This window comes from Hipposideros armiger, unplaced genomic scaffold, assembly GCF_001890085.2.
Source record: "Hipposideros armiger isolate ML-2016 unplaced genomic scaffold, ASM189008v1 scaffold_264, whole genome shotgun sequence".
Taxonomy (NCBI): Eukaryota; Metazoa; Chordata; class Mammalia; order Chiroptera; family Hipposideridae; genus Hipposideros; species Hipposideros armiger.
In genome coordinates, this window is record NW_017731614.1 from 1,570,519 (window position 1) to 1,581,861 (window position 11,343).

The 11,343-nt window shown below is 48.5% G+C and overlaps 1 protein-coding gene across 1 annotated transcript in view; it reads right to left on the bottom strand.

Moving 5' to 3' along the window:
- The window catches only part of TOM1L2 (target of myb1 like 2 membrane trafficking protein), a 129,969-nt gene that overhangs the window by 62,939 nt on the left and 55,687 nt on the right, over positions 1-11,343 (bottom strand). Inside the window, exon 2 of the mRNA XM_019656667.1 lies at positions 3,421-3,505. Coding sequence (XP_019512212.1) covers positions 3,421-3,505 — 85 coding nt within the window. The remainder of the gene's footprint in view (positions 1-3,420; positions 3,506-11,343) is intronic.

Genomic DNA, 11,343 nt, shown 5'->3' on the forward strand with positions numbered 1-11,343 from the left:
TGAATGATAGAACTAGTCAGTGAAAGGTGTGGGGAGGGGCAGAAAGAACATGGGCTCCAGAGCTCAGAAGCTGGAAGGAGTGGACAGGGAACCAACCATTAGCCAGTCTTGTGGGGAGGAGTTCTAACAGTCGCCTCATAGCAGAGGAAAGGACAGGAAAACCCCAGCCAGCGCTGAGGGGCTCTCACTTAAAATGCAGGATTAGGCGTGTGACCCAGTTCAGGAGGAAGGAGCAGGAGGATTGTGAAAAGCAGCTGACCCAGCTCTCAGGCCCCCAGAAGGAAGCCTCGTTCCCTTTGGAATGAACAGCCTCCATCCACACATTTGTAGGTATGGCCCTCACATTTGTGGAGAATTACAAACTGGGTACAGCGGGCTAACAGGTGAGGACAAGGGGAGAGGCCCCCAAAGGGAGTGGCAGAGGAACCCATTATCCTGCAGGGTTTGCGAAGGATCTTTACCCTGGGAGGAGGCTTATTAGCAAGAGAATAACTTCATGAGTTCTGAGTTTCTAAAGGCCCCTCTGCAGGCCACATGGACAATGGACAGAGGGATAGGGGCAAAAGTAAATGGACTGGGCCGGCCGAGTGGCACGTTGGTTAAGAACTGGCTTGGGACGCCAGAGGGCCCCGGTTTGGATCCCACATATGAGGGCCAGTGACACTGCCCTCTACAGCTAAGATGCTGAACAACAGCTCAACCTGGAGCTGGGCTGCTGTGAGTCGCTGGCAACGGTGTAGGCTGCAGGCCCTGTGGCAGTGGGTTGCCATGGGCTACCGTGTGTGGCCAGCAGCCAGCGTGAGCGGCCAGCAGCCGCAGTGAGCGGCCGTCCAGAAGCCGGCGACTGATCTGCCTCGCCCGGGAAGAGCACAATGATGGTGCCAACTTGGGCCAGTGAAGCAACGTCCTCCACAACTAGACTGAAGAACAAAACGACAGCAACTTGTCTGTTCCCCTTCCCCCAATTCCCCAATAAAAAACATTTTAAAAATCTTAAAAAAAAAAAAAAAGTAAATGGACTGCCCAAGAGTACAGCCCCACTCAAGAGGATGACGCAAGAAGAAAGCTCTTTACATCCTGATCTTTCCGGACTGCCCTCCCCACTCCATCCCTGCACATCTGGACCACCTGTATACCCACTGCATTGCCCTCTTTACGCATCCTTTGGCCACACGGCACACTTCTCCTCTCCTGCCATCCCGGAGGCTCAGCCCCAAGCCCAGCCCTCCAGGAGGCATCCCCTGCTTTTCCCTCTGAGTCTGCAGCCGTGGGCATGCGCCTCGGTCACAGCCCACCTGGTCCTGCCCTGTGAGTGCCTCAAGAGTGGCCGCGGTACACTTACCTTGGCATCTGGAACCAGCTGGGCCTCCAGCCATGGTAAGTAAATGTGGCTGAGTAAATTTACCTGAGCAACTAGGTAAACGAATGAATGAGTGGCATCTGAGGGGGATGTGAGGACGAAAGGAGCGCAAGTGGGTCTGCAGGAAGACAACCAGTGGGAGCCCAGTGACATGGCGTTAGGAGTGTGGCGTTCCCAATTGCAGAAATAGGCCATCTTTCATGGAGACTCCTAGGTGCTCATCTCCAGCTCAGGTCACTGCCCCAGCTCCAGACCCTCTGGCGGCTCAAGCTGAAGGATTTAGCTGACCTGCTGATTTCTGTACCCCAGCCTGCTCCATCCCTGTTATTCTGGACTTTTCTCTCATGCCCACATTGGCAAATTTCATAGGTTCCCCTTCTAAATCTGAGGATCTGATCATTTTCTCACTCCCTGCTCTGCTATCATCCCAGTCAAAGCTGCCATCACCTCACACCAGGATTACTGTGATAACTTCCCACCTGGTCCCTGTTTCTGCCTTTGGCCCACCCCCAGCCAAGCCACTGTGAACATGGCAGCCAGAGTGACCTCTTTAAAATGAAAGTTAGACCATGCCCCTTCTCTGCCCAAATCCTCTGAGGAATTCCCTGAAGTCAAGCCTGAGGCCCCACGGTGCCTGTATTACTGGGACCCTGACATCTCTAACCTCAGCCCCTGGTGCCTTCTTCTTCGCTCACTCTGCTCTGGCCCCACTAGCTTCCTTGCTGTTTTTCAAACACATCAGATACCCTCTGTCCCAGGACTTCTGTGCTTGCTGTTCCCTCAGTTGGAAAGTTCTTCTATGGTATAATCGTCACATCTCAACCCCTCATCTCCTCATCTCCTTCAGGTCTTGGTTCAAGGTCACCCTCAGCAAGGCTTTCCTTGATTACTCTATTTAAAATTGCTAATTCCGGGCCAGCTGAGTGGCTCAGTTGGTTGAGAACTCACTCAAGAGTGCGAGCTCTAAGCAACAGGGTTGCCAGTTCGATTCCTGGCCCGAGCTGAGCTGCCACTAAGCTGCCAACAGGTGGCAGGATGGCTCAGCTTGAACAAACAAATAAACAAACAAAAAATAATAAAATGGCTAATTCCCAGCTGTCTCCCTCCCTAGAGAAATGTCACTGGCTGACCACGTTATGTGTTCCAGTTATGTTGGTCATGGCCTGCCCCCCAACTCTGGCCTGTCGGCCAGGGAGGGAATCTGCCCATCCTGTTCACTCTGTGTCCCCAGAACTTACTCAAACGAGGGCCTGACAAAAGGTCATCACTTAGTACAGATCTGTTGAATCAAAGCAGGACCAACCTTAAGAGGCTGGTCCCTAGTTTACACATGACAGGGCTGTAAGTGACAGTGTCACGATGCAAGCTCAGGGTGGCCTGAGCCCAGACTGTTCTCCTCACCACTCTGGAGATGGCTCACGACGGTGTGGTGACGTAACTTCCGTTTTCATGGTGTGTACAGAGGGCCAAACACAGACCACTATGGAAGAAGTCTAACTAGCGTGAAGCCATAATGTAGAAGACAAGGCTAGATCGTGCACAATAACAATAAGAACAGATCCAGCAGCACAGGGATAGGAGAGGGGCAGCCTGTGGGTTCAGCCCACCCAAGCCAGAAACACTCAGCTGCTCTGCACCACATGCTCACTTTCTCACTCCCAGCCTCCTCTACGGACACTGTGGGCTCTCTCTGACTGCTGGGCCCCCCGTTCAGCAAAGCAGGGCAGACAGCCTCATACTTGCGAAGGGGAGGCAGAGGTCGGCCAGGAAGGGCAAGACCAGTGCACGAGAACTGGGGATCAAGTAACCAAGCAACTTCATTTTCATTTGTGATTAAAAGCAGGTTATTAAAAGAGGCTGTCACTGCTCTAACTCAGCACTGCCATTGGGAAGTGGGGGCAGAGTAGATGGGAAGAGGAAAGATAATTAAGAGTGTCAGCATAGTAACTGCCAAGGCAAACAGACTAAAGACAAAATGAAGAGTAAAATGCCCGACAGGCTTTGAGTGACACCCAGGAGCTGATTAGTGTCATGGCAGGGCGTGGAGGAAACACACATACCCTTCCTCCGTCTCATTGATGATGTCACAGATCTCCATGTTCAACGTCCAGTCCTCACTTTGCAGGGAGCCATCTGTTGCCTTTTCTGTAAAGTCAGACAGAAAACTGGTTTACATTTCTCCTTGAGCAAGGGGGCCTTGGCAGAAACACAAAGGGACCAGAACCACCACATTCTCCTCCCAAACGGATGCGCTGAGCCAACGGGGCAGTTCTGGGAGGTGCTGCTTTCACAACAGAACAGCCAGCGAGAGATCTGGGCTGAAGATTGATGTCATAACACTGTCCTTCACTCACCAAACTCCAGGCTGGAGAGCTCATGATAGGTCTAAGCTATTAAAAATCACCCCAAACAGATGCTGTAGTCAAATTACCTGGGTTTGAATAGAGGCTCCACCACTTACTAGCTATGTGATCTTGGGCAAATTACTTAACTTTCTATGTACCCAATTTCCTGATTTGTAAACTAGTGAAAAACAATAGTACCTACCCCATAGAGCTGTTATGACAATTAATGGGTTAATATATATGTAAAGCCCTTGGAACAGACCCTGGCACTGAGTCAGCACCATTAGGTATTTGCCATTATAGTTATTAAAAATCAACTTCAAGGGCCAGCTGAGTGGCTCAGTTGGTTAAGAGCTCGCTCAAGAGTGTGAGCTCTGAGCAACAGGGTCGCCGGTTCAATTCCCACATGGGGCAGTGACGTTGCACCCAAGCTGAGTTGTTGCTGAGTTGCCAACAGGTGGCAGGATGGCTCAGCTGGTGTAACAACAAGATTGCCTGTTCGATGGTGAGCTACGCCCACCCGCAACTAAGACTGAACTCGGCACCTTGAGCTTAGAGGCCACGAGCTGCCTACCGGAAACCAGATGGCAACTGGCGCCCTCCACAACGAAGATTGTAGAACAACAACTTGGCTGGTCCCCTTCCCCAATTCCCTAAAACTGTTCACCTCCCCCAATTCCCCAATAAAATCTTTTAAAAAATCAACTTCAAGGGCCGGGCGAGTGGCTCAGTTGGTTAAGAGCTCGCTCAAGTGTGAGCTCTGAGCAACAGGGTTGCTGGTTCAATTCCCAGCCCGAGCTGAGCTGTCGCTGAGCTGCCAACAGGTGGCAGACAATCTCAGCTAAAAAAAAAAAAATCAACTTCAGTAGTTAAAATCTACATCTCAGGTAAGGGGGAGGTAGTGGCACCATCGTTTTTTAAGTCACAGCTGGGCATGGTGTTTGGTGCTTCATGTACAGTATTTTATTTCATCTACAAAATGACTTCCTGACCATTCAGTGGGAAAGGACAGTTTTTTCAACAAATGGTCCTGGGAAACTGGATATCCACATGCAGAAGAATGAAGTTGGGCTCTTATCTTACACCACAGACAAAAAGAAACTCCAAATGGACAAAAGATGTAAACCTACAAGCTAAAACTTTTAGAAGAAACATAAAAGAAAAGCTTCATAACACTGGATCTGGTAATGATTTCATGTATATGACACCGAAAGCACAGGCAACAAAAGAAAAAAATAGTTAAATTGGACTACATAGAAATAAAAAAAAACTTCTGTGCATCAAAGGACACAATCAACAGAGTAAAAAGGCAACTTACAGAATGGAAGAAAATACTTGCAAATCACATATCTGATAAGGAGTTAATATCCAGAATATATAAAGAACTCTTACAACCCAACAATAAAAAACCCAATTAAAAAATGGGAAAAGGACCAGAACAGACATTTCCCCACAGATATACAAATGGCCAATAAGCACATTTAAAAAATGCTCAATATCACTAAGGATTAGGAAAATGCAAATCAAACCACAATGAGATACCGTCTCACACCTATTAGGATGGCTGCTATCAAAAAAACAAAATATAACAAGTGCTGGCAAGGATGTGGAGAAATTAGAACCCGTGTGCACTGTTGGTGGGATTATAAAATGATGTAATTGCTATGGAAAGTAGTATGTCAGTTGCTTAAAAATTTAAAAAGAATTACCATATGATCCAGCAACTCGACTTCTGGGTATACACCAAAAAGAATTGAAAGCAGGGTCTCAAAGAGACATTTGTACACCCAGGGTCTAGCAGCATGACTCACAATAGCCAAAGGTGGAAGCAACCCAAGTATCCATCAATGAATGAATGGATAAACAAAATGTGGTGTATCCATACAACGAAATATTATTCTGCCTTAAAAAGCAAGGAAATTCTGACACATGCTACAACATGGATGAACCCTGAGGATATTATGCTAAGAGAAAGTAGCCAAATAGAAAAGACAAATAGTGTATGATTCCACTTATATGAAGTCCCTAGAATAGTCAATCATAGAGACAGAAAGTAGAATGGTGGTTGCCAGGGGCGGGGGGAGTGGGAAACGAAAGTTGTTGTTTAATGGGTGCAGAGTTTTGGTTTTGCAAGATGAAAAAGTTCTGGAGATTGGTTGCACAGCAATGTGAATGTACTGAACACTTAAAAATGGTGAAGATGGCAAATTTTATATGTATTTTAACACAATTAAAAAAAATTTTAAATAATAATTAAGAGGAGCCTCCGAAGGTGGGCGTTATTCCCTTCCACATTTAAAAAGAAGGAAATAAGGTTCAGAAAGAGTTCCCTTTCTGAGAGTACTTGGTCGGGATCACAGAATTAAATTGATGGTTCCGATGGTCCATCTGAGGTCTGTCTGTCCCTGGAGCTGAGGCATCTGCCCCCACTCAGCAAATGTGGAGCTGGGGTCTGAAGGTCATTATCTTAGATGAATTCTAAACCTGCCCCATCCTAAGTACAATTCATGAGAGGGATACCTTCACCACAGTTTTAACAAAGCTTCATACAGCTCACACTGATGCTCAAATAATAAAACAGATGACCTCTGTACACACTGGAGCGGCCTTGTTTTGCTGGAGGCAGCTATGGAGAAGTGACACTTGGTTTTTACATACATATTAGAACTCACACAGCCAAACAAAGGCTGTACTTACAAGCAGTGACAACACACTCCAAAAATATAGCTATTGCTCAAAATATTCTTGCAACAGTCTTCAGCTGGCATTAGAAAGCCTCATTGTTTTCATTTTTATCAAAAAATAAAGAACCCAAATTTTCACCCTCTTTTATTCATCACCCTTGGCACCCAAAGACTCTTCACTCCGTGAAGATGCAAACCCACCACAAAGGGTGAGACTGCCTCAGATGAATGGCATGCATGCAGCAAACTGGGCAGGGCACTGGGAAGGCTCTGAGATTCATGGAGTCCTTAACCAAAGTCCACAGATGGTGCCAGTCTGGCAGGGACGGAGGCAGTGTTTGATGTCTGCCTACAAGGAGAGGAAAGAGTGTGTGGGAGAGAAAGGATAAGAACCCACGTCAGAGACTGCTCAGAGCCAGACAGGCCCCCGAGAAGCTGCACCCTTGCTCCTCCCGCTGCATGCATGTGAAAGAGGGGCCACAGCACACAGCCAGTGCTTGGCACCGCTGGGCCTACAGGGAAAATGAAAGCCACGGGGGTGACAGTGTGTGTGTGTGTGTGTGTGTGTGTGTGTGTGTGTGTGTGTGTGCGCGCCCCAGGGTGGGAAGGGGAAGATAGGGGTAGGCACCCAGGAAGAATGGCTCAGGGCACCAGTCTAGTCTAGCGAAAAAGAGGCTGAGGGCAGAGACTATGGGAAAGCATAGGGGGCAGCAGGAGGCGGTATGTAGCAGTGGGCACCAGTGGACTTCCGTCCCGAAGGCTTTGCCCAGAGGCAGAAGAGGCCCTCCTATGTAGGAGGCTGCTGCAGGCTCCTGGGCCAGCAGGTGTGTGGGTGAAATGCTGTGCCTCCAGCTCCCTGCTCTATGTGTCACACTGTCTCTGACACCCCACCCCACCCACACACACACCCATTCAAGGTGTCCTCCCAGAAGAGGTGACCAATCCCAGAGCCACACACAATGGGGGAGTGCCTAGGGTCACAAACGCAGCGGCTTCAGGAGAGGCCAGTCCTCATAAAACTGCACCACCTGCAGGCCTGGGCCTGTGACTCGCCTGAGCCAGCGTGGAAAGAGGCCAGCTGGCCAAAGGGCCCTCCTGCACTTGTCTCTGTCCCTTTTGCAGCACAGACTCTCACGGGAAGAAAGGACTGAGACTACACTCTGCTAGGGCCACAGGGACACTGCCTTGGGAGGCTTAATAGAGAAAATATTAAATCAATGAAACCTCATTTCCAAGTTCGGTTTAGCAGCAGAATCCATTAACCTTATATTCACCCTCTCCCTTTCTCTGAGAATACCGGGAAGAGTTCAAAGGCATGAATACTTATCCTCAGGGTCAGCACTTTCTATTCCATTATTGGCATTTTGCTTTTTCAAGCTAAAAGATATATACTTGTTTTGATTGTAAAGAACCAACCCAAAAAAGAATGCTTCTTTCTTTTCATTTTGCTGGGAACGCCACACAAACACTACCGTGGATACTTGGCTCTGGTAAAACAAATGAGGAAAGTAAGGCCGACAAAGGGGCTCAAATAGGTTCTTATTTTTCTCTCCTCATAAAAGAATTCCCAGCAATGGGAACAAAGTTGTATCTGATTGCCCCTGGAACTACAGCCACTCAGTGTGGGCTCCCTCACTTGGTCCTGTCCCCAGGTCAGAGGAAACAAAATTCAATCTCATTTCTTTGGTCACATAATTGTCAAAACCTGAAATAAATCCTGGCGCAACAGCAGAAACACAACGCTCCAGGGAGCAATGAGGCAAGTCATTCCTACCAACCAGCCCACGGGATGGATAAAGATCAAAACACAAGTGACCCTGGCTGCGAAGGGCTGACCTCTCAGAGGTGTTGGTGATATACTGATGGCCAGGGGCAGGGCAGGGCAGGGTAGGGCAGGGCTGGGCAAGACTGGGCTAGGCAGGGCTGAGCAGAGCAGGGCTGGGCAGGGCTGGGCAGGGCTGGGCAGGGCTGAGTTAGGGCTGGGTAGGGCTAGGCAGGGTAGAGCAAAGGTGGGCAGAGGGAGACACAACTACCATTAAACATTCAGTGCAAGAGAGTACGTCATCCTGATGCTGTTGCCATGACATTTTCTCCATTTAGAAAATGTTGCCTCCCGTCTGGTGTTGGCTGAGGGCCAGGATGCCCTGGCACGGAACCCTGACAGCAAAGATAGTGCTCTCTCAGGCATGGTTTTTCTGCCCAACCCTCCCATGCAGTCTGAAATCCACAACAGTCCTGATGGGAGGAGCCTCACAACCCCGAGCCTTGGTTTCATGGCTTGGTTTCTCGGCTGCTGCTTTCTACACTTTGATGTTAAATATAGTGACTTCAGAAGCAGCCAGTACCAGAAGGCAAAAGAGGGCTGATTTTAGGGTTTTGCACTCAGCAACATGCTTTTGGTGAGAATGGAGAAAAAGCAGGCAAATTATCTACCTCTCCAACCATCAAGGGTGTGGGTGGGAGCCCAGAAGCACCAACAAAAAGAACAGCATTCAGGGTTGCTCCGTGCTGGGTGTGGAGGAAAAAGAAAATGAGGTTTGGATGGGCAGGAAGCTCATCTGATATCATGCATCAATAAACGAAATGAACCTCTGGATTACTACTATATGCTAGCGAGGCAGGTTGGAACCTACCAGTCAGGTGGAAAGAAAAATCAACCCTGACATTCTACACAGAACCATTACTGCCTCTTGCTTCAGATTCCTAACATGCTTCACGAATGCTAATTGCAGCTGCTTCCTTTCCACTGGGAAGACAAGAGAATGAATTCCAAAAACGCATCCCTACTTTATAGGATGTCCTTACTTCTTTTTTTTTTTTTTTTAATTTTGATCTTGGCATTTTACTTGCTTTTTTTTTTTTTTAATTGGGGAATTGGGGGGATGGGAACAGTGCTGGGGAATTGGGGAAAGGGGAACAGACAAGTTGCTGTCGTTTTGTTCTTCAATCTACTTATGGAGGATGTTGCTTCACTGGCCCAAGTTGGCACCATCATTGTGCTCTTCTCTGGCGAGGCAGATCAGTCGCCGGCTTCTGGACGGCCGCTCACTGCGGCTGCTGGCCGCTCACTGTGGCTGCTGGCCGCTCACGCTGGCTGCTGGCCACACACGGTAGCCCATGGCAATCCACTGCCACAGGGACTGCAGCCCACGCCGTCGCCGGCGACTCATGGCAGCCCAGCTCCAGGTTGAGCTGTTGTTCAGCATCTTAGCTGTAGAGGGCAGTGTCTCTGGCCCTCATATGTGGGATCCGAACCGAGGCCCTCTGGCATCCCAAGCAAGTTCTTAACCATCGCGCCACTCGGCCGGCCCAGGATGTCCTTACTTCTGACAGCAGTCCCTACTCCTCCCTCAACCTTCTCACAAAGAAGAAAACAGGGCTGGAAGAAGGTACCATCTGCCCAGCCTGCAGACTACCATGAGACAGCTTTCTCTGTCACTTCAAGGCAAAAGAAAACCCAGTCCCTGTGCCATTTACTCAGGATTGGCAGGGCCTGAGATGTGCCATGCACTGTCCTTGGAGCTGAAGAGAAGGAGACGGTTAAGGCCCTGCCGTAAGAGGTCAGTCTAATGGGACAGGCAGCTGGGCAGCTGGTCATGATACAGCCCAGCCTGAGCTAGAACAGAGGCCAACCACTGCTTCAATGCCTGTGGCCTGGTTCCAAGGAGCTGGGAGGAAATTAATGGCAACTCCCACACACATATTGTGATGTGCCTCTAAGCAGAGCAAACAGGACAACAAGAGAAGCCAGAATGAACCAGTCAGAGACTGTGTGAGGCTCCAGAGGAAGCTACTAAGCCTTGTTCCTCACTCCCAGCTGGAAAGAGCACCACGGAAGACATGATATAGAGCAGTGGTTCCCAACCTTGGCTGCAGGTTAGAATCACCAGGGAGCCTTTAAAAACAATTCTTGCCTGGGTCCCACCCTTTACTTCCAATCAGAACCTCTGGGGCACAAGGCTCAGGTACTGGTGTGCTCTAAAAGCTCCCTGGGAGGTTCAACGTGCAGCCAGGACTGGGAATCCTAACTCAGGAAGGAATGCCAACAGTCAGACAGCTGGCACAAATGGGCTCCACAGCTGTCAAGTGCTGGGCACTGGGCACAGTCAGGGCAAGACAGCCCTGTTCCAGCCCTCGTGGAGCTCAAGGCCCAGAGGGGAGCGGGGGTTCAGGTGACCCTGGTTCCAGCTCTGGCTCTGCCACTGATGGTCCTGAGCTCTTGGGTTATTTATCCCCTTCCTTCTTGGGCCTTAGGGTTCCTGTCAAATGAGGTGACAGCCCGCATGATCTCCAGTCCCACCCATTCACCCCCAGACCCCCACTACTCTGATACAACGTCGATCTACGTATGCTTTTTCTTTCTTTCTTTTTGTGATTTTGTGGTAAAGTATACATAAAATTTACCATTTTAAGGTAAGGGTCCAATTTCATTCTTTTGCATGTGGATATCCAGCTTTCCCAGCACCAATTATTGAAAAGACTCTCCTTTCCCCCTTGAATGGTCTTGGCACCCTTGTCAAAAAACAATTGACCATATATGAGAGGGTTTATTTCCAAGCCCTTTATTCTTTCCACTCCATTTGTTTACATGTCTGTCCTTATGCCAGTACCACACTGCTTTGATAAGTTCTGAAATCAGGAAGTGTGAGTCCTCCAACTGTGTCCTTCTTTTTCAAGGTTCTTTTGGCTATCTGGAGTCTCTTGAGATTCCACATGAATTTTAGGATTGCTTTTACTATTTCTGAAAAACAACAACAACAAAAAAAAAAACCAAAAAAACATTCGTGAGATTTGAATTGGGATTGCATTGAGTCAATCCCAATATAAATCACTGGAGGTAGTACTGTCATTGTCATTTTGTCATTCTCTCTCTCCCTCTCTCTCTCTCTCTCTCTCTCTCTCTCTCTCTCTATATATATATATATATATATATATATATATATATATATATATA